This window comes from Mesoplodon mirus (assembly GCF_964341445.2).
Source record: "Mesoplodon mirus genome assembly, chromosome: 4".
Classification (NCBI taxonomy): domain Eukaryota; kingdom Metazoa; phylum Chordata; class Mammalia; order Artiodactyla; family Ziphiidae; genus Mesoplodon; species Mesoplodon mirus.
In genome coordinates this window covers 134017713-134044663 of record NC_138979.1, presented here as the reverse complement: position 1 = coordinate 134044663, position 26951 = coordinate 134017713, and the positions used below count along the sequence as shown (strand labels likewise).

The 26951-nt window shown below is 34.9% G+C and overlaps 1 protein-coding gene across 3 annotated transcripts in view; it reads right to left on the bottom strand.

Annotated features, from left to right (window-relative positions):
* FANCM (FA complementation group M) overlaps window positions 1-26951 on the bottom strand; it is a gene marked incomplete at its 3' end in the record, with an annotated part of 56600 nt that overhangs the window by 9874 nt on the left and 19775 nt on the right. For 2 of the 3 annotated variants that reach the window (XM_082618432.1, XM_082618433.1), the window contains exons 10-18: window positions 21079-21285; window positions 19033-19246; window positions 15306-15463; window positions 13847-14002; window positions 9963-11880; window positions 5451-5548; window positions 5147-5215; window positions 3376-3495; window positions 2486-2642 (exon numbers count right to left, since the gene is read on the bottom strand). In XM_082618432.1, the coding sequence (XP_082474558.1) occupies window positions 2486-2642; window positions 3376-3495; window positions 5147-5215; window positions 5451-5548; window positions 9963-11880; window positions 13847-14002; window positions 15306-15463; window positions 19033-19246; window positions 21079-21285 (3097 nt within the window). Of the gene's footprint in view, window positions 1-2485; window positions 2643-3375; window positions 3496-5146; window positions 5216-5450; window positions 5549-9962; window positions 11881-13846; window positions 14003-15305; window positions 15464-19024; window positions 19247-21078; window positions 21286-26951 lie in introns of those variants that run through there. The other variant, XM_082618434.1, reaches the window with a different exon arrangement.

Sequence of the window (26951 nt, the reverse complement as noted above, 5' to 3'; positions counted from 1 at the left end):
CAATTATTCAAAAATGCAAAGTTAGGAGTTTTGCCTTTGACAGACCATCTAGTTGGGTGATCATGGACAATTTATTTAAGCTCTCTGCCTTAGCTATCTCTCTCCTCTGATTACGAAGATTAGGAGAGTGCCTTTTCATTAAAAATAAATGTACACAAAGACCTTAGAACTGTATCTGATTTATAGAAAGCATTCTATAAAACTAAAACATAAAAAATCCAGGCAAAAAAACCCTATACTTAAAAACATCAAAAGCCACAGCCAATAGTAAGTATGTTTCATAATTTTCAGTCAAGCAAAAACTAGGAAACACAGGTTTTTATTTATGCCTATCTTTTTTTTTTAAGGTTGTAATCAGAAAGCAACTTTATTTTTGTCTCTCATTTCCCCTTACATATTTTTGGAGTGATTAAATTAATTAACACGTTATTTTGAGGGATAACATTGCTAATTTAATGACTATCATGCTTGGGACAAGATGTATAAGCTTTTCTTTGAATAATATTTCCCTTATCTCCATTCCATAGCTAGCTTCAACTATTAGATATTCTCCTGACTTAACTACCCACTTCTTACTCATGATAAATCCCTACAAAATTTAGTGAGATCTTTATTTCCAGTTTACTGTTTAAAAGGACTCAATCAAGGAGCTTTCAGAGATTTTTTTTCGTTTGTTTTATAGATTTTTTTTGGTATAATGCATATACAATAAAATTCATCCTCTTTAGGGTATAGTTCTGAGTCTTGACAAATGCATAGTTATGGCAACCACTATTCTATTTGCTGTCGCTATAGTTTTACCTTTTCCAGAATGTCATATAAATCAAAGTATATAGTATGTAACCTTTTGAATCTGGCTTTTTCCACAAAGCATAATTCATGTGAGATTCATAGGACTATCATTTTTAAAAGTTATATAGCAAAGAGTACCTAAGAAATGAGGCTTAAAAAAAAAAGATAATGTGGATTTTGAGATTTTCTTAAAAAAAAAAAAAGCTTTGAAATCCTACGTTTCAAACATACTCTTTCTAAATGGAGTTTCAGATCTCCCTACTCTCCATCCCAACTGCTCCACCTTCAACCTTCCCAATTGCAGCAACTAAAGTCCTTCCTGCTGCTCAAGCCCAGACTCCCTCTTTTTCTCTCTAATCCATCAGAAAATCCCATCAGCTGTACATAGCCAGAATCCAATCTTTCTCACCCTCTCACTGCCACCACCTTGGTAGAAGCTGCTAACATTCCTTGATTAGATTACTGCGATGGCCTCCTAAGTGGTCTTTTTCCACCTTTGCTCCCAAATAGGCTGTTCTCAACATAGAAGCTAGAGTGATACTACTTAAATAATATGAGCTGGCTGCTCATTCATTACTCTCTGGTCTCACTTCCTACTACTCCCCTTCTCACTCATTCAATTCCAGTCACAATGCTGTTCCCTTGAACAAGCCAGGCACACTCCTGCTTCAGGGCCTTCACACTGGTTGTCAACTTTGCATCAACATTCTCCCACCAGATTATACAATACTACAGACCTGCAAAAGAAACCTTATTCTGCAAATCATATCAGTATCAGCGAGATGGTACTGAGAACTTTGTATTTAAAACCTTTTTTCTTTAAAGTCACGGACCTTGGGAAACTTTGCTGTTTCAAATCATATCAGGCACTGCAGGAGCAGAATAATGGCAAGATTTGTGAAGGATAAGAATACAGAAGAGCCCACCACAATCTTTCCCATTTCTATTAAAGCCAATCTGAATCATCTGCTCTTAATATACTGTATAGAAGACCTGCTCAAGCATTGTTTGGTGAGACTGTTTTCTAAAAGGAGATCTCCCTTACCTTAGCAAATTTAATAAATTTAGCTTTGTGTCTCAGCTGGTTTTAAATTTAGCTTTGTGTCACACTGCTGGATTCCTCATCTCCTTCTAGTCTTTGATTAAATGTCACCTTCTCAATGAGGGCTACCCCTAATCACCTTACTTAAATTTGCAGCTTACCTGTTAATACCCCTAACTGCTGCCAATCCAAATCTTCATCTTACTCAACTCTTTGTTTTTCTGTAAAGTTTTCATCTTATACTAAATAATTTAGTTATGTATATTGCTTGTCTTCTTCCATTCAAATGTAAGCTTCATAAGGGGAGGGGGTTTTGTCCGCTTTGCTCACAGATGCAGCTTTCTCAAGAACCTTACATAGTACTGGGCACACAGTAGGCACTAAATACTTGTTTAAATGAACATCTGACATTGAGCCAACTAGGTCATTCTGGAGAGACATAATCAAATTAGCAGACGTCTATAAACAATCAACTCTCACATAAAGCAAATATTAACAGAATTTGAATGAAAATGACCAAGTATTTTACACACAACAAATTTAATTCCCTTTAAAGTCTAAGTTCTTTGGAAACTAACTAGAATATTTAAGTATAACCACATTAAAGGCATTGAAAATCAAAAGAAAAAGAAGCATCATTATATCACTTACCATTTATAGCCTGTGACAGTTGAGTCTCATCATTTAAAAAGTCAAGTAATGAGGAATCCTGTTCATTTTCTGACTCATCATTTTCATCTGATGAAACACATTCTGCATCTTCTTGGGAAAGTTCTGCTTCATCATCTAAAAACTTCCTAGCTACAAGCTAAGATAAATGAGAAAAAGGGATGATGCCTTTAAGAAAATCATTTTATTTCTTCAAATAATTGGAAACAGTTCTGGAAAATGGATTTCTTGCCAGTGCTTTTAAGATCAAAAATAATAAAAATAGAAAACTGCAAGAAGAAATAATAAAGTAGTATACTTATTTAAAATTTCTTCTTTTAATTTTGTTATGAATAAAATAAAGTACAAGTCAGCATGTCAGCTTGCTGAATGTTTCTTAATAAGCATAAAGTCTCCTGAGTCTTTCAGCTAATTAATTTTTGCCAGGAAAAATACAGTACCACAGAAAGACTGATCAGACAAAAAGGTGCTGAGAATTCTTTTCCAAGAATGTGAATATTGGATAGAGATAAGAAAAACAATATAATTATTACAAAAGCAAATATTCTAAAACTCAGATTTCTGTCTCTATATTTTCTTCAATTTGAATATTAAATCCTCAATACACTAAAGTTTATTCATTTAGTCATTCAAAATAACACAACACTGCAAGATAGTTTCAAAACACAAAGAGAAACTAAAATACCACACCTTAAGATTTTAATTCCAATACAAAAAGTAAAATTCGTGTCAAAATATTTTTTAATTTTGAGATTTTTTTCCTATAAGAAATTATAGAGAAAAATCTACTTCTGTGTAAAATCTACTGTTCTTTACTAATAAAAAAATATATAGTATATTTATATAAAAATAAGAAACTGAAAAAAGTTTACCTTTTGGCGACTCAGTCTCTTTTGGACTTTGATGCCTCTTTTATTATGATCCTTGAAGTCTGCAGATTGTGGATCTCGTTTGCTAAAATTCTCACTCTCATCGCTAGATGATAAATCTAACTAAAATTCAATAAAATTCTTACATGAGAAAATATAATTGGAGTGTTGTATCTTAATGTGTTTCTCAAGGGTTATTGCTTCTGTTTTCATTTTTCCTTTTTAAATAGTTGACCTAACATTTTCTTGTTAGAAAAATAAAATGCTCTTACAACTCAGAGCCATGTTATAAATACACAATACTTAAGAATTTAAAAGTTAGGTAATTCTAAGTACTAAAATAATAAATTAGGTAATATAAATAATACTAGTATAGTATTCATTCAATTTTGTATGAAATTGAATGTACCTGATGAAAACTTGTGTTTTTAGTTTAACTCTTTCCTTTAGAAGACCCTGAAGGGCCTCACACAAAAAAAATTAAGTCTGTAAATACAGCTATCAAAATCAGTCCAAACATACATGAGTCCTTTCAAACTAAGAAACCAATATAACAACAAATTTTAACTATGAAACCTACTATAATATCTCTTACAGAATAATATAAAACCAATCAAAAGAATCAAAAGAAATTTATCAAAATAATTTCAATTAACAGGAATAATTTTAGGTTAAAGTAGATTGAGCATCAGCATTATCAATATTTTAATTCACTTCTAATAAGTCAATCAGACATTCTAGTTCAAGTAGCAAGTTAAAGCAATTTTTCTAATGAAGTTTTATGAGTATACAAAGTTAATATGGACTGACTGCATTTTCAATTAATTTTGCATAAATTATACTAGTTTGTATTAGAGAATTAAAACAGACAAGATTTCCTAATCTCAAAATTTAGCTATCAGCTATAAACTGATGACAAATGAATACTATTAGCCTTAAGACCTGCCCGCCGACCCAGATTTCACATTCTCATAGTTGTCAATGCCTGCCAGACACTGTCACTTTACTATCCCACATGAACTTCAAACATGTTCAACACTGAACTTACCACTCTTTCTTGTTTTCTCTAAAGATGTGACACATCTGCCAACTAGGCCAAGCCAAAACCAGAGAGTCATCGTGGACTCCTTCTTTTCCTTCTTTCAAGCCCATTCAGTAAGGAAATGAAAGAATAAGGCCTTCCAAAAACTCACCCAGATTTGTCTCCAATTTTACTTCCTGGTACTTTTTGTCTTTACAATCCAACCACAAGAGATGCTGTTTCCCCACTTTGTGTCCTTCTTTAAGCTGTTGGTAATGCCTTCCATTCTCCCTTCTCTTCCCTAACTGCCACAGATGCTTTAAGATTTAAGTAAGGTGTTATCTTCAAGAAGCTTGCCAGAACTCCCAAGGTCTAGGTTAAGGGTTTATCTTTTCTTATCACTTAACTTAAAAAATTATATGGAAATTATCCACTTACTATCTATCCTTCCTATTAGATTGCAGACTTAACAGTATGAGGAAATAATCTTTACAGTATCCCCAACATCTTACACAGTAGATACAAAGTAGGTATTTAATCTGAATTGCTGGAGTGTACTGACAAAAATAGGAATAGTTTTTTGAAGGGGTTTAAAATTAAAATAGAAATTCCAGTCACATAGGATTTACTATCTACTTTTCTGTTAAACATATACCCATAAGATCAAACATACCTATGGTCATCTATACACATATTTCTCTTGTAATATTTATTTCAAAAGGAATTACTATACATTATTTGTTATTTACTTACTCTGTTTGGAGGAACCCTGCGCTTTTTGACAGCATGAAGTGGAGAATCAACTTCGCTATTTTTCTGATTCTAGAAAAAGTAGATAAATAAAGTAAAAAGTTAAAAAAAATAGTTTTAAGGGGAACAAAAGGACCTCCCTGGCGGTCCAGTGGTTAAGACTCCATGCTTCCAAGGCCGGGGGTGTGGGTTCGATACCTGGTTGGGGAACTAAGATCCCACATGCCACGCAGCATGGCCAAAAAAAAAAATAAGAGTAACAAAAAACTTTATGTGATCATGTTATTGTGATTATTGAATGACTCACCTCAGGGGACTCCAAAACATTTCCTTTTGTCTTTTTACTTTTTCTTCGGAAAATCTCATCATCTTCACTTTCACTGCTTGTTAACTGTTCATCTATAACTTATTAAAAAATAATGAATCTGGTCAACAGATTTAAGTTTATCCAACCACAACTATCTATTTTATTGATGGGTCCAATAAGAATTGTTTCTGGCAATCTCAACATTTATTCACTCTCAAACAAGATAGTTTTTTAGAAATTTGGCCCAAAAATCAGCATGGGAAAAAACAGAAAAATAAAAACAATGCCAGTGAAGAAATTAAGACATGATAACTCTTGGTAATAAACATATATTTAACTCAGGTTCAGTTTTACAAATTAACTGAAAAAAGTCCAGAAGAGTGCAAAATACAATTTTATTAGTCTTATTGGTTCTAGAATTCATCTCTAAAATCTACTATAGTCTTTCTGCCCTTTGTGTCTTATTCTCTTTCTAGTTGAAGGCTACAAAACAATATATGAAAAGATTTTTTAATGTATGTATGTATATATGTGTACATATACATATGTGTTTGTAAGTGTAAAATAAAAATTGGTAGTCACCCAAATGTTGTAATTGGAACAAGACATTCGCAGGTAGAAAGAATGTTAAAAAAAAAAAAACACTCAGGAGAAATCAAATCCTTCAAATCCTTCAAATCCTTCAAGTTTTCAGGTACTTAAAGAAAGTTCTATTTCCGTACTTTCATAAAATTTTGACAGAAGACACCTCTTATGTGTTTTTATGAAACCTTCTATAAAAGCCCTGTGGTTGTTTTAAGATATGTTCATAAATCCTCTGATATGCCTGCCTTTCAAGAGTTGGATCATAATTCTTCTACCCTTGAGGGTGGGCCACACTTGGTCACTTGCTTCTAACAGAAGAATATAATGGAAGTGAAGGTGTGTTACTTCAGAGTCTAGGTCATAAGAGGTCTCATCCTTGCTCTCTTTCTGGCCTCATTCACTCTGGAGGAAGCCAAATGCTATATATTAAGAATAGAGGAAGTAACCCAATGGAGAGGCAAACATGGCAAGAAACTGAGGCCTCCTAACCAATGGCAATGTGATCCTCTAAGCTTATTCAAGCCTTCAGATAACTGTAGCCCTGGCCAACGTCTTGACTGCAACCTCATAAAATATCCGTAGTCAACTCTCAGCTAAAGAGTCCAAAGAAACGGTGAAATAATATATGCTGTCCAAAGGAATGGTGAAATAATATATGTTGTTTTAAGTCATTAAGTTGTGGAGGAAATCTGTTATGCAGCAAGAGATAAATAACACAGATTTTGGTACCTAGAAATAGGGAATTACCATACCAAAACCCGAAACTGTGGACATAAATTTAGAACTAGAGAGTGGGCAGAAGCTGAAAGGATTTTTTTTTTTTTTTTTTTTTTTGCGGTATGCGGGCCTCTCACTGTTGTGGCCTCTCCCGTTGCGGAGCACAGGCTCCAGACGCGCAGGCTCAGCAGCCATGGCTCACGGGCCCAGCCGCTCCGCGGCATGTGGGATCTTCCCGGACCGGGGCACGAACCCGCGTCCCCTGCATCGGCAGGCGGACTCTCAACCACCACGCCACCAGGGAAACCCTGAAAGGATTTTTGAGGAAAGTTTTAGTGAAAGCTTGAAGAGCCTCAAAGGAATTGTTTGTAGGAAGATTAATGGCCATTTAGGAGGCCATTGGTGAGGGCTTAGAAAGAAATAAGAAAAACCTTATTAGAAATTATAGGAAAGAGGATCCTTAATGTAGCGCCAGAAAGTTTAGCAACATTGTGGTAACACAGAAAGTAGCAAATGTACCTAATGGGACTTCCCTGGCGGTCCAGTGGTTAAGACTTTGCCTTCCAATGCAGGGGGTTCGGGTTTGATCCCTGGTCTGGGAGCTAAGATCCCACATGCCTCGTGGCCAAAAAAAAAAAACCCCAAAATGAAAATATACCTAATGAATGAGGTGATCTAAGTAAGGAGATTTCCAGACAAAATGTTTAAGCTATTACCTATGCTTCTTCCTATTTAAGTAAAATGTGAAAGGAGAGAGGGGAACTAAAGAAAGTACTGTTAAACAGGAAACAGTTGAGACTTGCTGGTTTTGAAGATTAACAGCTTCTCCAGCTGGCAAACAATATTAAATTAAGAAATGTTCCAGGCAAAGATCTAATCTAGAAGACTGCTAAGAAGCTATTGTGCAAATGGTGCTGAAGGTGTAACTGTAAATGCTTTAAGACCTCAGAAAGATCAAAGGTGGTACCTTAGAGTACCATTCAGTCAGATAAAAGGCCCTCCAAACATTTGAAAGATGTCTCTTACTTTTCCTCTCAAACAACAGGCCTTCTAAGAAGATTAAGGAACTATCTCTAGACATCTTTGGCTTTGGAGAAGCCAAAGGTAGAGAAGGACTTGCCTCCAAAAGATTTGTGGGCACAGCTAGTGTCTAATGGAATGAACCTCAAATAAGATTCACAAGAGATCCACAAAGATTTATGAGAATTATATGCAAAGAAACACAGCCAGCTACAACTAAAAGGGGCAGAGACAGTACAAAATGAAAAGAGACCTTTGGATCCCCAAATTTTCACTAAAAGGAAGCAGGCTGAGAAAACTCCACAGGTGCTACCTGTTACGAAATTGAACCGAGCATCCAGAGGACAAAGCCAAGAACCATGGAGAATTATTAGCAGACTTTGAGTACTAATCAAGAAACTTCCAATCTCAGCTCTGCTAGATTTTAGAATTGCTATGGACCAGAGATTCCTGTGTGCCTCCCATCACCCTCCCCCACTTTCAAATAAGCCATCTTGGAAGCAGATTCTACATGCCCAGTCAAGTCTTCAGATGACTGCAACCCCAAGTGAAATCTTGACTATAACCCTAAGAGAAAGCCAGAACGACCCAGTTATGCAACTCTCAAATTCCTAAACTACAGAAACTGTGAGATGTTATTTTAAGCCACTAATTTAAGGGGAGTAATTTTTTACACAGCAATAAAAAACTAATACAAACTCACAGAGTAAATTTCTCCTCACACTCTATACTAATAAAACATCTACCCAGACAGATAAACTTGAATAAATCCTTTTTGTAGATGATCACTATATAATCCAACTCATTTTCCTTTTTTCATTATCTTCTATGGAAGCCACAGTTAAATGCAGGGCTCAGCTACAATAAGCAAATCACTCCAGGAGGTTTTCCTTTTAACTGCTTTAGTGGTGTTTTAATCAACTATTATTGTATACATATATAACATGGCAAATTATCCTAAGTCTTCTATTTCAGTTAAGTGGAATAATAAATACTAAGTAAATATTCCCTAATAAATTGTTCCTTAATGTATATGTATTCAGAATTATATTGCCCATGGCTAGTAGTTAAGTACAATGCTAGAAAAAAAGTTTTAATGCAAATATGACACAAAGAAAAATTATCTCACCCATTAACACAGACTTAATATAAAGGTGTTAAAGCAAATATTAAAGGATCACAGGCAACATACTTAGTAAAAATACACATGTCAGAGTACCTCCAGAACTATGCAGAATAGTCAGTTTTTAAAAATCAACTGTATTTCCAGAACTTATTTTAAATAAGTTTTTATCTTAAATAAAACATTCATTAATCATGCCCTTGATGCTAATGAGAACAGATAAGAAAAAGATTTACAAAGGAAATTCTCATTTTACCCTACAACTATTCTTTTTCCTCAGCCATAAAGAATAAAATTCATAAATGGCCTGCTATAATAATCTATACACAAACTAGAGTTGGGTTCTATAACAGGATCTAAAGGATACTTAAATCATTTTAATACTAAACATCTATTTTCTGGGTTTTCTGTAGAATTAGATCACAGAAATCCAAAGATTCCTATAGATCTGCTATGGTCTTATCTCAATCTTCCAAATACAGTCTTATTTCTAAATTTTGCTATATAAATCCTCTATACTATCCCACCAAAATCTTACACTTTTCTTCTTTCCCTTTGTTTTCATCATTTTATAACATCCAAATTCCCTCCTGGTTATTTTCAGCATATCCAAATCATGAATATTCCTGAGGAGCCAAAATGGAAACCTATCTTTAAAGTCAACATTTCCAATCTAATCCAGTTCAAAATGTTTTCATTTTCTGAACCTCCTAGATGTCTGCCATCTTATTATTCACTTGGTAGTTATTTCCATGTTTTACTGGTATCTTTTCAAATGTACATGTCACACAGTTGTTTGTGTTTTACAATAAAGGGCTAGAGCCAAATCTTACACTTCTACATTTCACAGTGTCTAGCATAATACCTTTCCTATGGCATACATGCCATAAGTATATGCAGATAAAATAAATACTGGATCAGTAAGCATCAACTTAAGAAATATATAATACATCGATTACCTAATTCAATACACCATATACTGAGAAACTACATTTTGAAAAATTATAGAATATGATCCAAAGTAATCATTCTAGAAAGATTTGTATTTTATAAAGATGGAATCTTACCTTTAGCAGAAAGGCAGGATTGATGCAGATTGATTTGTTCCCTGCTTTTAGCCTTTTCTATAGAAAGTCCCGAATCATCAAAAGTTGAATTCAATGTTTCTTTGAAACTTTGTAGATTTATTTTTCCCTTATTGGAATCTGACTTCCTAGCCATTTCTATTCTCTTCTTAGAAAATGAGTTCGGCGTGTTTGACTGAGAAAGTGGTGTACTCATAACTTTCTCTCCTACTGGCAATGAAAACTGAGAATAACCAGGAGACATAAATTCTTTATTTTTTGTTGCATTCATGGGAAAACATGCAAAAGTTGGACTCCGCTTATCTTCACTTGATGGGTTAGTAATGGTTACACTCGTAGAACTATCAACAGGGTCTCTTGATATTACTGCTTGATTTGAAACATAATTCGCATCATTTATCTCCTTAATGTCTAAACACCCTCCAGATAGATCATCTAAAATTTTATTCTTATTTGTATCTGATGCATGTTCTAGTATTTCATCATCAGTATCTGGACTACAAAATCCTAAATCAAAGGTAACAGAAAATAAATCCTTAGAGCAGTCAAAACCATATTCATCATTCTTCAGTTTTTCCTCATGTACACCTCTCATATCTTCATGAGATTTCCAACTATTCGTATCACCGATAATTTGATCTTGGGGTTCAGAATTATTGCCTAACAAAAGTTCATCAGAAATTAAGAACTGAGAGCCCAGTGCCATTTCACTTAGAGCAGTTTTGTCTGACACACATAAAGATTTGCATTCACTGTTCAAGGGAGGAAGGTTCACATCATTACACTCTGTACTAACATCCTCAAATAATAGCAAACTCTCATCCTGATCAGTATGCAATATTGGGAGGCCACTGTTATCAACATCATGATTCTTTTCTTCAACAAAATACTTTGGAGGGCCAGTGTTTATTTGAATATGATGGTTGGATACTAAATGTTCATTTTTAATATCTTTATGTACTTTATCATAGTAACAGAAGCTTGGTTCAGCAGAAATCTTATCATTCATTGTACCATAAAGGCAACTTTTTTCAGAAGGATGAGTAATAAATTTAAGTGAACTCAATTCTAAATTCTGTTGAGAATTTATAGTTGAATGTGACATCAAACAGGTGGATTTATCATTTTGTAAACACTCTGTGTAGGGTAGAAAAAGCAAGTTCTCAAGTGCAGAACCCTTAGAAATTTCATATTCCACATTTGAGAGTGCACTAAGAGGCGGAGGAGAATGAGATAAAAATCTCTCTACATTAGTTAGCACCTCTTTTGTTAATGAATGACAATTATAAAATTTGTCATCTGTTCTAGCTATATAAAGCTCATCCTCAAATGGAAAAAATAAGCTAGATGAAAGAGATTTCTCATCACTGAAACTGTTATAACCAGAATCTAAAAAATTTCCAGTAAATGAACTAGTAGATTTATTTGTAAACTGACAATTTGCTAATAATCCACATGACCGATTACCTACATTTTCACTGACAGCACATGTGGCAGCAACTTCATCTGCATCTGATACCCTTTTATCATTTAGTAGGTCTACCTGAAAAATATTTTCAGCAGTAGAACTGCCATCAGTACCTAAAGGCCCCATAACAACCTCCTTATGTTCTTTTTCAGGTTGATCTTTTTTCTGTTCTTTGGAAGCTTTTTTTTTTAGAGAAGCAATTTCAGTTGGTTTGATACGAATTTGTTTAAAGATTTCAGCACATTCTTCATCAGATTCCGTCATTGAGAGTGATTTGCCTTGATTTATATTCTTCGTAAATGAAGATTTCTTGTTACTAGTAAAGGTGCCATTGGCAAAAGGATTATATTCATTCCTGGGAGCACTAGATGTTGAGCTAACATCTTCCGTTTGTAAATAAGATTTAATTTCCAATTCATAGCTGCATTCTCCCTATAAAGAAGGAAAATGAAAAAGTCACAGGAAAACAAGACAAGAAAAAAACAATTCTAAGGATGAGTTTTACTCTGCTAAAATATTTTCTAAACAATATTACATTATTCAAATGATTTTTTATACCTTAAAAACTTATTCCAAGTCAAACAAAATAGAAATGACACTACTGTGAAATTATCATAAATTATCTTTCATCAGTTAATATTTTTGTATTCCCAGTACCCGGTACATGAGAGACTATTTGTAGAAAGTACAAATTAATACATAGAATATGATTATAAACACTGTTTTCTCACTTCTGACATTTAATTGAACAATTATTCTAATTTCCTAAGAATAGATATTTAAGAAATTTATATAAATGAAAAACACGCATATCTATGTTAAATTTACTCTCTTGATGAAGGTAAACTAAGAACAGCTTTTGAAACATCTGAAATAATGGTACCTGTATGTCTTCTAGGCTGTAAGCTAGAATATACTGTTTTTAACAAATTTCCCAAGAACACTTCTAGTGAATTTCCAAGTCTTACTTATCTCTAAATCTAAAACTACAGTCCCCACCATCCCTGACTCATCCTTCCCTCTTGCCCAAGAATGCCACTTTAGTCAGGATTCTTCTACTATTCAGAGACTTAAGCAATTAATTCTCCACTTTTTGAATAATAAATACAGTAAATATTAATGTGAAAATGTCTGTCTCCCTGCTAGGATATATGCTCCCTATAGAATATTTTATCTGACTTCTTCACCAATGTAGCCACAGGGCCTAGAACAAACCATGCCATGTAGAAGGCACTAAGTAAATGTGTTACTTTGACGCATAGGCTTTGCTGGGATCCAAAAATAATTACTTTATTTACATGTATTCATGAACAACAGCTAATAAAAATAGCCGCTACAATCTATTGAGTAATTACTATGTGCCAGTTTCTATTCTAATTGTTTTATGTGTATTAAGCCACTTAATCCTCACAACAATCTTATGAAGAAAGTATTATCATTATCCCCATTTTACAGATAAAACTGAGGCACAAAGAGGTTAAGTAACTTACAGATGCACAATTAGTAAGAGGTAAAGTTGGGCTTCTAACCCAGGCATTTTGGATTTCACACTCTTAATACGTTCATCATTCTGACTCTCTCAAGGAAGAATAATCAGGAAACTGCTCAAGAAATCACTAAATCTCTAAACTACCACCAGGATAAAAGAGACATACCAAATGACCTATATGATAGAGAACATTTATGCAGATCCCAATCTAACAATAATCCTAAATTAGCTTTACAAACAGTTTATATAAATCATTAAATGGGAATTCCCTGGAGGTCTATTGGTTAGGACTTGATGCTTTCACTGCTGGGGCCCAGGTTCAATCCCTGGTCAGGGAATTAAGATCCTACAAGCCATGCAGTATGGCCAAAAAAAAAAATTTAAATAAAAGAAAATTTTTAAAAATCATTAAATATATTAAAATTTTACTCTGGTCTATCAATATTCACAGATGGGGCTTCCCTGGTGGCGCAGTGGTTGAGAGTCCGCCTGCTGATGCAGGGGGCATGGGTTCGTGCCCCAGTCCGGGAGGATCCCACATGCTGCGGAGCGGCTGGACCTGTGAGCCATGGCCGCTGGGCCTGCGCGTCCGGAGCCTGTGCTCTGCAATGGGGGAGGCCATGGCAGTGAGAGGCCCGCATACCGCCAAAAAAAAAAAAAAAAAAAAAAAAAAAAAAAAAAAATTCACAGATGACATTTTTCTAACTAGGTCTACTTCTCCTAAGACAGAAAACTAGTTCCTCACTGAGATCACAAGAAGCTATATAGAAAAACAAAAATAGTCTAGCTATGATTATTTATAATAAATACTTGTTTCTGATAATAAAGACTTCAAATTAAGAAGAATAAAGATTAAGTATTCTAGTTTCACTGGCATACCGGCAAGAGAAAGTTACAGTAGAACCCTACCTCTTCATGTCTCATTCCTTCTATCATTTGCATAATGTTTATGAAATGGTGACATCGATCTGAATGGTCAACTTGATATGTAGGTAAAGGATGATCCTGCCACAGTCTCCATTCAGAGAGAGAGAGTTGATGAATTCCAGTGGTTGGTTCTTGAGTCTTGATTAATGATAATTTAACATAATAAAAACACACATACTCAGATTTCACATACTGATTAAAAAATATTTACTATACAGATAGCCTACCATAAATAATTTTAATTCATTTAGGTATTTTCAACTAAAATCTCAGGAGAAAAAAGAAAATAATTTTATAAAGTACAAAGATGCCTTTTTAAATACATTTTAAAAATAACTGTTACATGTACTGCTTTTAAAATTAGAAAGAAAACAATAAATGTCATTAAAAATGAAATACAGGGCTTCCCTGGTGGCGCAGTTGTTGAGAGTCCGCCTGCCAATGCAGGGGACACGGGTTCATGCCCCGGTCCGGGAAGATCCCACATGACGCGGAGCGGCTGGGCCCGTGAGCCATGGCCGCTGAGCCTGCGCGTCTGGAGCCTGTGTGAGAGGCCCACGTACCGCAAAAAAAAAAAAAAAAAAAAAAAAAAAAAGAAATACACAAATAAATAAATGTTATATGAGTTACTACTTGGCCATATTCCTGTTTATATAGTCCCATGTTAAGAGCAAATATTTAAGAAAATGTGTGGCTTCAAAATTACTATTATGCTAGATTTATATTCTATAATCTAATGAAGAGGCAGTCATAATCTGTCAGTGATACTGATCCCAGCTCTTCATGCCTACTGCCATTTCTCACTTTCCCTGTTAGTGAATAAAATACAAATTCTCAAGAGCCATATATTTCTAGCCCTATAAATCTTCCCAAAGGAATCTTCCTTGAGGTTGTTTTTCTAGTTCTCTAGGTTCATATGTAACCTTTGCTCAATTCTCTTGACTTTCATTAAGTTCAACAATAATTTGTTCATAGTAAACAAAATAAACAAGTCTAAGATCCAATTTAAAGTTTTACTGTAATTTCAAAACAAAAATTGAAAACAAGTTTGTACAAAGATGCTCATGACAGCCTAATTTTATATTAGTAATATACTGAAAATAATTCTAAAACATGACAGGGAAAGAGCCAAATTATGGTATATTGCAAAGTAACATAACAATCAGATAAATTACACCTACACAGACATGTTCATATGCAGAAAGTAATAAGAAAAGTCAGAACTTATGTAAATATATTAGTCATGTAGAAATATATATACAATAAGGAATACAAGAAAATTAATAGTTTTACCAAGTTAGACTTTAATATTCTTTTTTACACTGCTTACATTCTTAATTTTTACATAAGTTGACATTCTGATCATGAACATTCATTCTCTTTACTTCCAAAGCTATTTCACAGTCGCTATAAAGAGCATCTGAAAACATGTTCAACTTACTGGTCTGTTCTCCTCATTTTGTAAAGATAGAAACTGAACTTGAGGCAATGTTATTTCCTTAATTTCATCAGTGTCTCTTAATCTATATCGTCTGTTCCATAATTTAAATTCTTCTTCTGATAAGAACCAGTCATTCTTTGAATTACTCTGCCTCATTCCTATAAGTTTAAAAAATAATTGAGGTTTAAAAAAATCTGCCAGGCAAACACAAAATATATGACATCAACTCAAACGCTCTACCTGTTTATGTCTACTCATCTCTGCTAAACCACTGATCCTATACCTTAGTGTTCTTCATACGAACACTCTGGTTATCACTTCCTGCTTCTACATATCTCCTAAACTTCTCTCACCTCTTTGAAAGTACTAGTGCACCCTTCCATCTAGAGCTAACCTTCGGTAATGACTTCATTAGCAAAACATCACCAGGCAGCTAGGCTCTCAGTCCTGGTTTCTTTTGGACTCTCTCCATTTTGCTGTCTAAGACCTGGCAGGAAACAGATAACTCACAGATGAAAACTAGTATCATGATTCTAGCATAACATTATTGGAAAAGTTATCTGAAACTGGTGTGGGGGCGGGGGAGATGCCAAGACTAAAGTCTTAAATGGTGGGGGGGCATTGAAAGGGGATAGGAAAGACCTACTGCTTTAAAAAATGACATAATAATATACTTTTAAAAAAAATGAATAGTAAATTAACCCTTTTTTTATTTCCATAATCTCTATGAAGGAAAACAATCACCAACATGGAAAGGATAAAAAATACAAACCTATAACTCTGGTCCCAATACAGAGGAGGGCAGAAAAAAAAATCAGAAAGACTACTGAATTAGGAATCAGGAAGCTTCTGTCTTAGATAGTCCCAAATATTATATAGAAAGCTTTTATAAAATAAGGGGTTTCAACTAGGTGATCTCTCAGGTCCCTTTCAGATCTAGCAATCTGAGGTGCTAAGGCTTTCGAAGTAGAAAGGTATTCCATTCTCCTAGTCACTTTAAATAAACTCAGACCTCTAGGCCCAAATGAATTATATACTAATACATAGAAGATGACATTCATACACACTATCTTGGCAAGATGAATCACTGACACTTGAAAAATCAGAGAAAATGGAAGAAAAAAAGCACAGAAAAATAAACATGAGCTAACATTATCTCAATTTTTAAAAAAGGTCAGGTTCTAGACTTTCACCTTCCATCCCTAGTAACATTTTATAAACAATCATTAAACATATGGTTAATTAACATTTATAAAAATAAAATGATCACTAAGAAAAATGTATGCCAACCTAATCAAGTTTTTTAATAAATTCAAGAGAATTCAAAATACATACTATCTTTTCATTTTAACCCAAAATTTAGCAAAGTCTTGTAAAATGACAGGTATATTCCTATTAAGTGGATTTGCATTAGGTTTAATAGGCATATCCAAAAAGCACTGATTAATGGCTCTGAGTTAAGGGAAAGAACATTAGCAAATTTAAGTGAGTGAGTCCAAAGCAGGTGCCTAGGAGGGAAAGAACTTTGAAACTTCACGGTAATGAAAACCAGTAGAACAATCGGTTGAACAAGCCTGAGAGGTACTGTCTTCAAATATATAAAGAACTGCCACCTACGTAAACCAAAGATCAAATCCACTCTTTGCGTCTAGAAGCTGTTGGCAAAGAAAGTCGCCTGCCATTTCAGTAAACAAAGGATGATGGGGCCATCAAGCCATCAGCCACTGCAGCTGCCCCCAAGGGGGTTTCAGCATGGAGAAAAACAGGATACTGGCCCCAGATAGTTAAGATGTATATCAAAGGCATAATTTTAATGAGCCCAAACTCTTGCATCTTCCCATACATAAAAAAGCACTAAAATCATTACTTGAGATGTCTGTTTTTTGTGATTAGCAGTAATCTTTTGATGCTCGACTACTAGGGTTCTTTTTCAGCAAAATTCCTATACATCCTGGCTCCTCCTATATCTCTTTGGAAGAGTCCCTCAGAGCTGTCTGAGAGGCTGCCTTCCCGGGCTACAGTCCTCAGTAATACCCCAAATAAAACATAATTCTCAACTTTTACATTGTGCATTTTTTTTCAGTTGGCAAAGCCAAGACTAAATCAATGAGCAAAAGGTACAAAGCCAGATTTTTTTTTTTCAACAGAGGGACTTCTTCTATATGGACTATTCAACAATGGAATGAACCCTCATAAAAGAATACAATTTCCATTAACAAAGATGTTCAAGTTGAGGCTGGATATACATTTAACAAGAATGCTACAGAAAACATCCCTACCTTGGTAAGTAATTGGACCAGATGACCCCCAAGGTTTCTTCCAAACCTTAGAATATAATTACTTGATTTTATGATTCTTTAAAAGCTTACCTTAAAGATTAAGTAAAATTTTAAAAAAAGTTTTTGTTTCTCATTTTTATAGTGCTAATAGTTCCAGATATTTTCTTGATATCACCAAAATCTCTGCAGTTCTTAAGCTAGCACTCTCATTACTATGCTCCCTGTCACCAAAGTATTTTTTTCTTACTGATTCAATATCACCAACAACTGAGTCTAACTTCACCACTATCTGGTGTAACAGTAAATTGAAAAAAAAAAGGGGGGCGGATTTCACTGACGGTCCAGTGGTTAAGAATCCGCCTTCCAATGCAGGGGATGCCGGTTCAATCCCTGATTGGGAAACTAAGATCCCACATGCCACAGGGCAACTAAGCCTGCACACCGCAACTACTGAGCCCGTGTGCTCTAGAGCCCGCATGCCACAACTAGAGAGAAGCCTGCACGCTGCAACGAAAGATCCCACATGCCACAACTAAGACCCTGTGCAGCCAAATAAATAAATAAATAAATATTTTTTAAAAAGAAAGAATATTTTCTCCTTTGCAGAGATGGAAATAAACAATTCCCCCTCCCTTTTTTCTGGGAGCAATTACAGAGATACCTAATGTTCCTAAATCCTTTGTTTAACCCTTTGATATTTATGCAAATCGTTGTAAAGGGAAAGCAAGCCTCTAGCTAGCTTTCCAACCAGAAATGATTTTCTTAAGGACCTAGGAGCCATCTCTTTGAAATGTAAACATCAAAGAAGATAGTGTCCCTATCTCCCATACACCTGCAGAGTTTAGCCTTGGCACCTTTCTCTGAGCTGTCCTTATCTGCTTGTCATAGAGACAGAGAAGCTTTATTATTTCTTTGGATAAAGGCAACTAGCTAACACAAATGGCTACCTCAATTACCAGGTGAATTTGGAATGAACCATGAAAGACCATATAGCAAATGGTGCTGTCCTCTTATATGAGGACAAGTTACTGTTAGTCTTAAGAAAATGATGTAAAGGACTGTGACTGCTTGGATGAATAGGGTAGAATTTCTTTCTGTCTTTGTATTATCTCAGTGGATTGCTTACAATGCACATTGTAATTGGCTTAATGCTTATTCAATAATAAAACTATTTTCTTTCTTTTCCACAATTTGCAAAGAGGATTCTCTGGGCTGGTAAGATATTTTTAATTTTCCCAACACTGAGTTTCTTTCATTCTGTACTGCCAATGTCTCCTTCCCTTTGCCACATTAATCATTTCTTATCCTTCTTATCCTTCGCAAAGTGAACATTGTAACATCCTAGAATGTATGCTGAGTTTCTCATAGAAGAAAAATATCAATACATGACCTGCTAATGAACAACAAGAAGACAAATGCATGTCTCAAATGTGAAAAATTTTATTTACCCTTCCTATAGGAAAAGATAGATGACTTTCTCTGCAAGTTCCGAGAAGGCTTCTCTGGTTCATAGACACCATGCGTGATGAACATCTTATGTAAGTGTGGATTGATTCCATCAGGAACCATTCGTGGACTTCGCTGGTAAAAATGAAGGACCTGCCTATTACCTGCAATAGCTTTATAAATACTTCTTTTGTTACACTGACTTTGATTATAAGTCTGCAAAAACAAATAAACATCAAATCACATTATTTCTATAATAATCACCAAGCCATGACAAGCAGTTATTATATTAGTCTGAGTTTATTCTAAACAGTAAACTCTGATCCACTTAAATACTTGAAGAATGGAATATCTGTTGTCTTAAATTTGAAGCCTATTTAATTAACTCTTGATGAAAATCATTTCAAAATTCATTATTATTAAAGCTTAACTTAGTAACTATATTGTACAAAGGAAATCTGTCTTATTTAGTATCTTGCTATTTTTGATTAAGGCTGATGTTTATATATAAGTGTAAATTGCTTTTTAAAAAAATACTATTCTCGGGCTTCCCTGGTGGCGCAGTGGTTGAGAATCTGCCTGCCAATGCAGGGGACATGGGTCCGAGCCCTGGTCTGGGAAGATCCCACATGCCGCGGAGCAACTAGTCCCGTGAGCCACAACTACTGAGCCTGCGCATCTGGAGCCTGTGCTCCACAACGAGAGGCCGCGGCAGTGAGAGGCCCGCGCACTGCGATGAAGAGTGGCCCCCGCTCCCCGCAACTAGAGAAAGCCCTCGCACAGAAACGAAGACCCAACACACCCAAAAATAAATAAATAAATACATTTATATATTAAAAAAATACTATTCTCTTATTTCAGCTTTTACTTCATCTCTCTACGTGTCAATTTTCTTTACTGTATACAAGAAAAGCACTAGTACTGCCCTTACAGTGTTGTTGACAAGATTTAAACAAAATAATGCATTTGAAACATTTGCAACACTGTCCAGCACAGAGTAGGTACTCACTAAATGTGGGCCATCATGACTACTTAACAGATAAGAAAACTAACACCTGATATCTAAACTAACAACTAACAACTCACTTAAGGCAACTGACCTTAAGTGAGTTGCCAAGGTAATACAATTAGTTAGAATCCAATTCCACTCAGTGATAATACATAGACTTTTAAAAGCTGCCAGACATTTCATTTATTGAAATCATTTTATAGATAAACTGGATGTTACATAAGAATATGCTATAATCACATGAAAAGTATTGGGGGAAAAAGAAATTCATTTTTCAGGATGATTTTTAAAGGGTTTATAAAACATTTTAAATCATTTTTTAAAACTATCACAATTAATGAAAAAATCTTTAATGTAAAACTACTTACTTAGACACAGAAGTAGTCCCACTCAGTTACAAAAGTTAGTTAATACTTTAGTGTACATACACAAAATAATATTATGTATTGATACAACATTGTATTTAGGAAGACCTGTCACCCAAGATTACAACAAAGTATGAATATCATTCAAGTCCCTTATCACTTAGAATAGGCATCAGCAAACTTTTCCATAAAGGGCCAGAAAGTAAATATTTTAGGCTTTGCAGGCTACCCATTATCCCTGGTGCATATTCTTATTGGTTGGTTGGTTGGTTGATTGATTTAGGCAATTCTTTAAAATATAAAAAAAACCATTCTCAGCTCACTGTAGTTAAAGAACAAAAAACAACTAAACACAAAAAGCAGGCCTTAGAAGCACAGAGAAATAGTAATACAAAGTAATACATATTGATTTTTGTATCTATGTGTCTCTAAATTAATACTGAAGTACAAAAATGTGTTTCTTTATATGGATAAAAATATTAAGACTGAATCCAGTCAAAAATTCTCCTAATTACAAGAAAAGAACAGGCAGAATCTAATACAAAGGAAAACAGAAATCAATCACAATTACCTACAGATTGTTTGGACTTTGAATGTTAACAGATTGATACTTGTCTTTAGGCTCTGTTTCTCAAATTTCAATTGTCAAATTACGTTTCCACAAGTCTACTTACCCGTTCTTCTCGTCCTTCAGCAAGGATAACAACGATCCTGCCTTGACGTTTGCGGCCAGTTCTACCCATTCGTTGCACAAGACGAATTGGGCTCTTCTGGGCATCAAAACATATTATAAGATCAACTTCTCCTATATCCAAACCTTCTTCACCAACACAAGTAGAAACCAATGTATTGTAACCACCACTACGAAATTGTTTCACTACCTAAAATTAAAATGATTTAAAAATAACTAGATGCAAGTATAAGAGAATTGTAGATCAAAGCATACTTTTTCCATTTGTCCCTGAAATCAGATTCAAAATCAGCACCCAAAGTACTATCGACTAGGAAAAGAAGCAGCAAATGGCAATATAAGCCAAAAGACATTGTGGTAAAATGCAAAGGGCAGTCCCAATTTCTTTGCTTTAATAACGGTTATGATTCCAAAAGGTTTTGCTAACAATTTACACATGAATGAGAAACCACAGATACTATTTTTAGCATCACTAAAAGGGGTGTAGGGCTTCCCTGGTGGCGCAGTGGTTGGGAGTCCGCCTGCCAATGCAGGGGACACGGGTTCGTGCCCCGGTCCGGGAGGATCCCACATGCCGCGGAGCGGCTGGGCCCGCGAGCCATGGTCGCTGGGCCTGCGCAGCCGGAGCCTGTGCTCTGCAGTGGGAGGGGCCACGGCGGTGAGAGGCCCGCGTACCGCAAAAAAAAAAAGGGGTGTAAAGCAGATAAGTGGCCCAAAGCAATTACTGTTATTTATCATGTCCTAGACCTAAATTTATTGTTTGTAAATTTAACAATAATAGTAAGTTTAATAATTAAACTATTGTTAAAGTAAGATTGTTTGATTACTTCTAGAATTCATATTTTAAATAGAAACAGAATCATGGACATAGAGAACAGACTGGTGGTTGCCAAGGGGGAGGGGGCTGGGGGAGGGATGGAGTGGGAGGTTGGTGATAGCGGACGTAAGCTTTTATATGTAGAATGGATCAACAACAAGGTCCTACTGTACAGCACAGAGAACTATATTCAGTATCCTAGGATAAATCATAATGGAAAAGAATATATAAAAAAGGAATGCATATATATGTATATATATATATATATATATATATATATATATGTATATATATATATATATATATATATATATATATATATATATATATATAACTGAATCACCTTGCTGTACAGCAGCAATTAATACAACATTGTAAATCAACTATACTTGAATAAAAAATTTTTTTAATTAAAAAAATAGAATTCATATTTTACCTTTTATACTGTCATTCCAGTGAAGGGTATCAGAATATGCCACCCCAAAATATGACTGTAGGAGTTTAGAACATGCTGCCCCAACCTATGCTGCTTTGGTATATTGATTATTTTGAGCTATAGGCACTCGAAAAACAGCAAATGTGGGGAGAGGCTTTCTCTGAACTCCCCTTATCTGTCTAAAAGCAGATCCTCCAGAAGGAATTAAATCATCATAAATCCCCTCCCCAGGAGTTTCATCAACCAGGGAAAATTGACTCAACAAGACACTGAAAGTCCACACTACATCCAGACAAACTTTATCACAAACTATCATACCTCCCATCTTTTCTTTTAGGGCTCCATTCATCTTCCCTAAAAATCATTTACTCTCCCCTGTGCACCCCCCTTCTCTTTCCCCATAAGATGATATTTAAATCTGTATTCTAAGCCACTTCAGGGAGTTACTCATTTTTCCCTCAGTATCTCCTATGCATACATGAGGTATACATGTTAATAAGCTTCTGTTTGTTTTTCTCTTGTTAACCTTTTATTACAGAGGTCTCAGCTAAGAATTCGTAAGGGTAGAGGAAAAATTTTTTCTCTCCCTTTCACCAGGATTTCTCTCTGATCAAGTTAATGAAACTACATTAGCATGACAATGAGTTAATGGAAAAAGTCAACAAATATTTTGAAAAGTTTCCTTAAGCCTTATAAACTTAGTTCTCAACTGCTTTGAGCCTCAGTTTCCTCATTTACATACACACACACACACATATATACACACACATCAACGTTGCAGGTTTATGGATGGTGGAATAGTAGTAGTGGTGGTAATTAAATAAGATCATGGTCAATAGATAGATAGAGAATAGAAACAAAAATTAAATGATGATATTCCAGAGGCATCAGTCATACTTTTGACTAATACCTTTATAAATGCCTATTAAAATGTAAGAATGCCTGAACAAAATGGCTAGTATGAAGGACAGTTATCAGACCTCATATCTAAAAAGTAAATTTCAGGAGAAAATATTAGGGGAGTATACACAAAAAGGAAATATGAACTCTATCAAAGTACAGAAATAGCTATGGACCCATGACAAAAGACCATAAAGTCGTTTCAAGCTCAAACATTCTACTATTCTATAAGTAATAATAATCATCAGCATTTAAACCTAGGTCTCTCTGACTCTAAAAAGCTATTATATTCATCCTTAAGCTAGTTATTTTGTTTAAAACAACCACTTTAAAAGTAGGATAATAAATATAAATTTATCATGTTAAATCCTCTTAGAAACCTTTCCAGTAACACTAGTCAAAGAGTTTTCCTTCAATATGGAAAAACAGAATACAGGGAGAACCAGTGGTCATAATTAAAAGTTAAGAATAATTCATTTCCCTTTGTAATCTGTAATGACATTAAGCCAAGGAAAGACTGACCTAACATTACCTGTATGTAACTTAAAGTAGATGTCCTTTTTGTCCTGATCAAAAAAAAAAAAAAAGCCCACAGAGCTAGAGTTGTAAAAAAAATAATTCTTTAATATAAATAATTAATAGATTAATAAAGGATGTCAAAGAACTTTCTTTTTAGTAGCAGGTACAAGCTAAATTGTTATTTATTTGCCTAGGATTGATATCAATTTCCCTAGAGTTTGAAAAATAAATATGAATCAGAAGTTGTTTAATTAATCAAAGAAAGGAATAAGTGATTAAGTAATTTCCACCAGGACTTCTTATAATCTACTGATCCTACCATTTTTTTTGCTGTTTACACTACACTCTAGCTTACAACCCACTCCCTTGCTTCTCTCTCCTCCATATTCCTAACTAAACTGCAACACTGATTACATCCCACTTTCCACCGGGTCTGTATTTACACAGTTGAATGTGGCTGAAGGAAAACACCAACCATGCTGACTGGTTACACTTTAAACTCATAATATCTCACCTTGAGTGAGCCCTTAGTGCTATCTGAAAATAATCTTATATTTCCCTAATCCATTCACTGTCCCCATTCTCCTCCTCACTCCTCTCTCATCAAACTTCCAACATTTCCTCCCCATCCTCACTCTCAGTTGGTGAAATGACAAAAACTGAGCAATCAAAAAAGACTTTCCGCAAGGTGTCACTGCCACATCTACATACCCACCTCTACCTGTGCCTGAAGTTTACCTTCCCCTCCTATTGTTTTGGACAAACTATCTGTGTTCTTAACTGAGGTCACCCCCCCATAGTTTCTGCTCTATCATCAATTTTTCTTTCTCAACTGGTCATTCCTATCAGCATATAAGCATACTATTATGTATCTCAACATAAAACAAACAAACAAAAAACTACTTCCATCTCTGTGCTCCTTTTAGTAATAATCCTTGAAAGACTTGTATACTTGCTATCTCCAGCTCTTCTAAGTGGTGGCTTGTCCCACCATTCCACTGAAAATGTTCTTTTCAAGGTCATTTGCCTTCTTCTCTTATTCCAATAGTTAATTCCCAGTTATCATCTTATAAGACCCACCAGCAGCATTTATACATTTAATCACTTCCTCCTCCAGGAGATACCACACTCTCCTGGTCTTTCTCCCATTTCACTAGCCACTTATTCTGATTCCCCAGCAGTCAGTCTTTGGACATCTTCTATGTCTTCATTCAATCCAGTCTCATCTACATGATGATGATTCCCAAATATATATTTCCATGAACCCATGAAGTCAAGACATATACTCAATTGTTTACTTAACATCGCTACTTGATGTTTAAAACAGTGTAACTCAAAGTACAATCTGTGAAGTATTTATTACTGGTGCCAGTACTGGTTCACAAACAGTTTACTACCAGCTGACAAGACTACAAAAACTAAGAGTAAGAGTTTAGAAACTTGACAGAGTATTCCCCATCTGTTGACTCTAAAAGAAAAGTTTAGACATGAACTTTGTTTTTCATTAAGCTTATTTTTCTAGTAATTCATTTTTGTTGTAATGTTCAAAGGTATCTGTCTGTGATGTATTGAATGGAAATAAACTGGTCCTCCATCAGTTTTGACAGTTTGAAAACCACTAATCTCATAGGCATGCCAAAGTTAATTTGTCCAAAACCAAGCTAATATTCTCTACAAAACCTGCCTTTCCTGCAGTCTTATCCACCTTAGTTAATAGCCACTCTTTTCAGTTGCTCTGGCCAAAAACCTTGGAGTCAGCCTTCACACTCCTTTATCTCATATCCCACTCTAATTTGTCAATAAGTCCTGTCAACTTGACCTTCAAAATATATCCAGAATCCAATCATTTCTCACAACCTGCTACCACCCTAGTCCAAGCCACCATCATCTTTAGCTTGAATTATTATAATAAGTCTTCCAATTGGTCTTCCTATTTCCACCCTTAGCCCCTATAGTTTATTCTTAAGACAGCAGCCAGTGTGATTCTTTTAAAATATCAATCAGGACATGACCCTCCTCTGCTCCAAATTCTCCAAGGTCTTCTCACCTTATTCAGAGTAAAAGCCAAAGTCATTAAAATGGAAATGTAAGGTCCTAAAGAATCTGGCCCCCAACTTCCTCTGTGACTTCATCACTTGTTTCTAGATAAATGAATAATTCAATTACAACTATTTGCTTGAAAGCTTATTTCAGAATAAAATTGCTGTTATGAAAGCAATTATGTATAGGAGTAATAAAAAGGATTGTTACCCTGGCCTACATAAAAATATTATTGATAAAAGTGAGTAAAAGACAAAGTGAATAAAACCTATAAGGTTTCTTATGGTACCTGACAAACCCAGGAAATATGACTCTGGGTAATAATGAAGCTGGCCAGAGACCAGGTTGGGGGCTATGGGTATTTCAAAATGCTTGACTTCCTAGGTAGAAATTCACTTCATTTTTCACACAGATATTACTAATCACTAACGTGATTATTAACATTAGTAATAATCATCCACTAGATGCCTGAACCCTTTAGAGTACTTATTAGACTTGAGATAGGAAAAGTGTTACATTCAGACTCAGGAAAACCTCCTAGACTCCCTCCACCAGATCCAGTTTGCTTAAACAGACTCTTCTGAGTACAGTGGGGACTGGTATAAGAAGTATTTAATAATAGGAGTCCTCATCTATTAATGTTGACAGAATCAAGAAAGGATCTGTCAAAATGAATTAGACATTAAAGACATACCTAACTGTCAGAGGCTACTCAAGTGTAGACCTATAGCTAACCTGAAAAAACCTGTATACAGTTTATAAAAATCTATAGTCTAAAATATCCCCCAAAACATCATAGCACTCAAAAATTTATGACCAATATTCAGAGCATACAGCTACCTTAAATACCACCATGGTTTCCTCTGACCATATTTTTAAGTTAAGATTTTTAGATAACAGAAAAAAGTGTAAGCTTATTTGTTTGGAATAAATAACTAAAGTGACTTAAGATAAATAAATAGTAAACATTTCTTGAAGGCTCTACAGTACAATTTCACTTAATGCTTACAATAGCTCTACAGGGTATGTTTACAGATAAGGAAAACTGAGGCACAGGAAGTAAAGAAACTTATAAGTGGAAGAACCAGGATTCCAACCTACATAATATGAATCCAGAGCCTTTCTGCTTAACCATTATACTTTT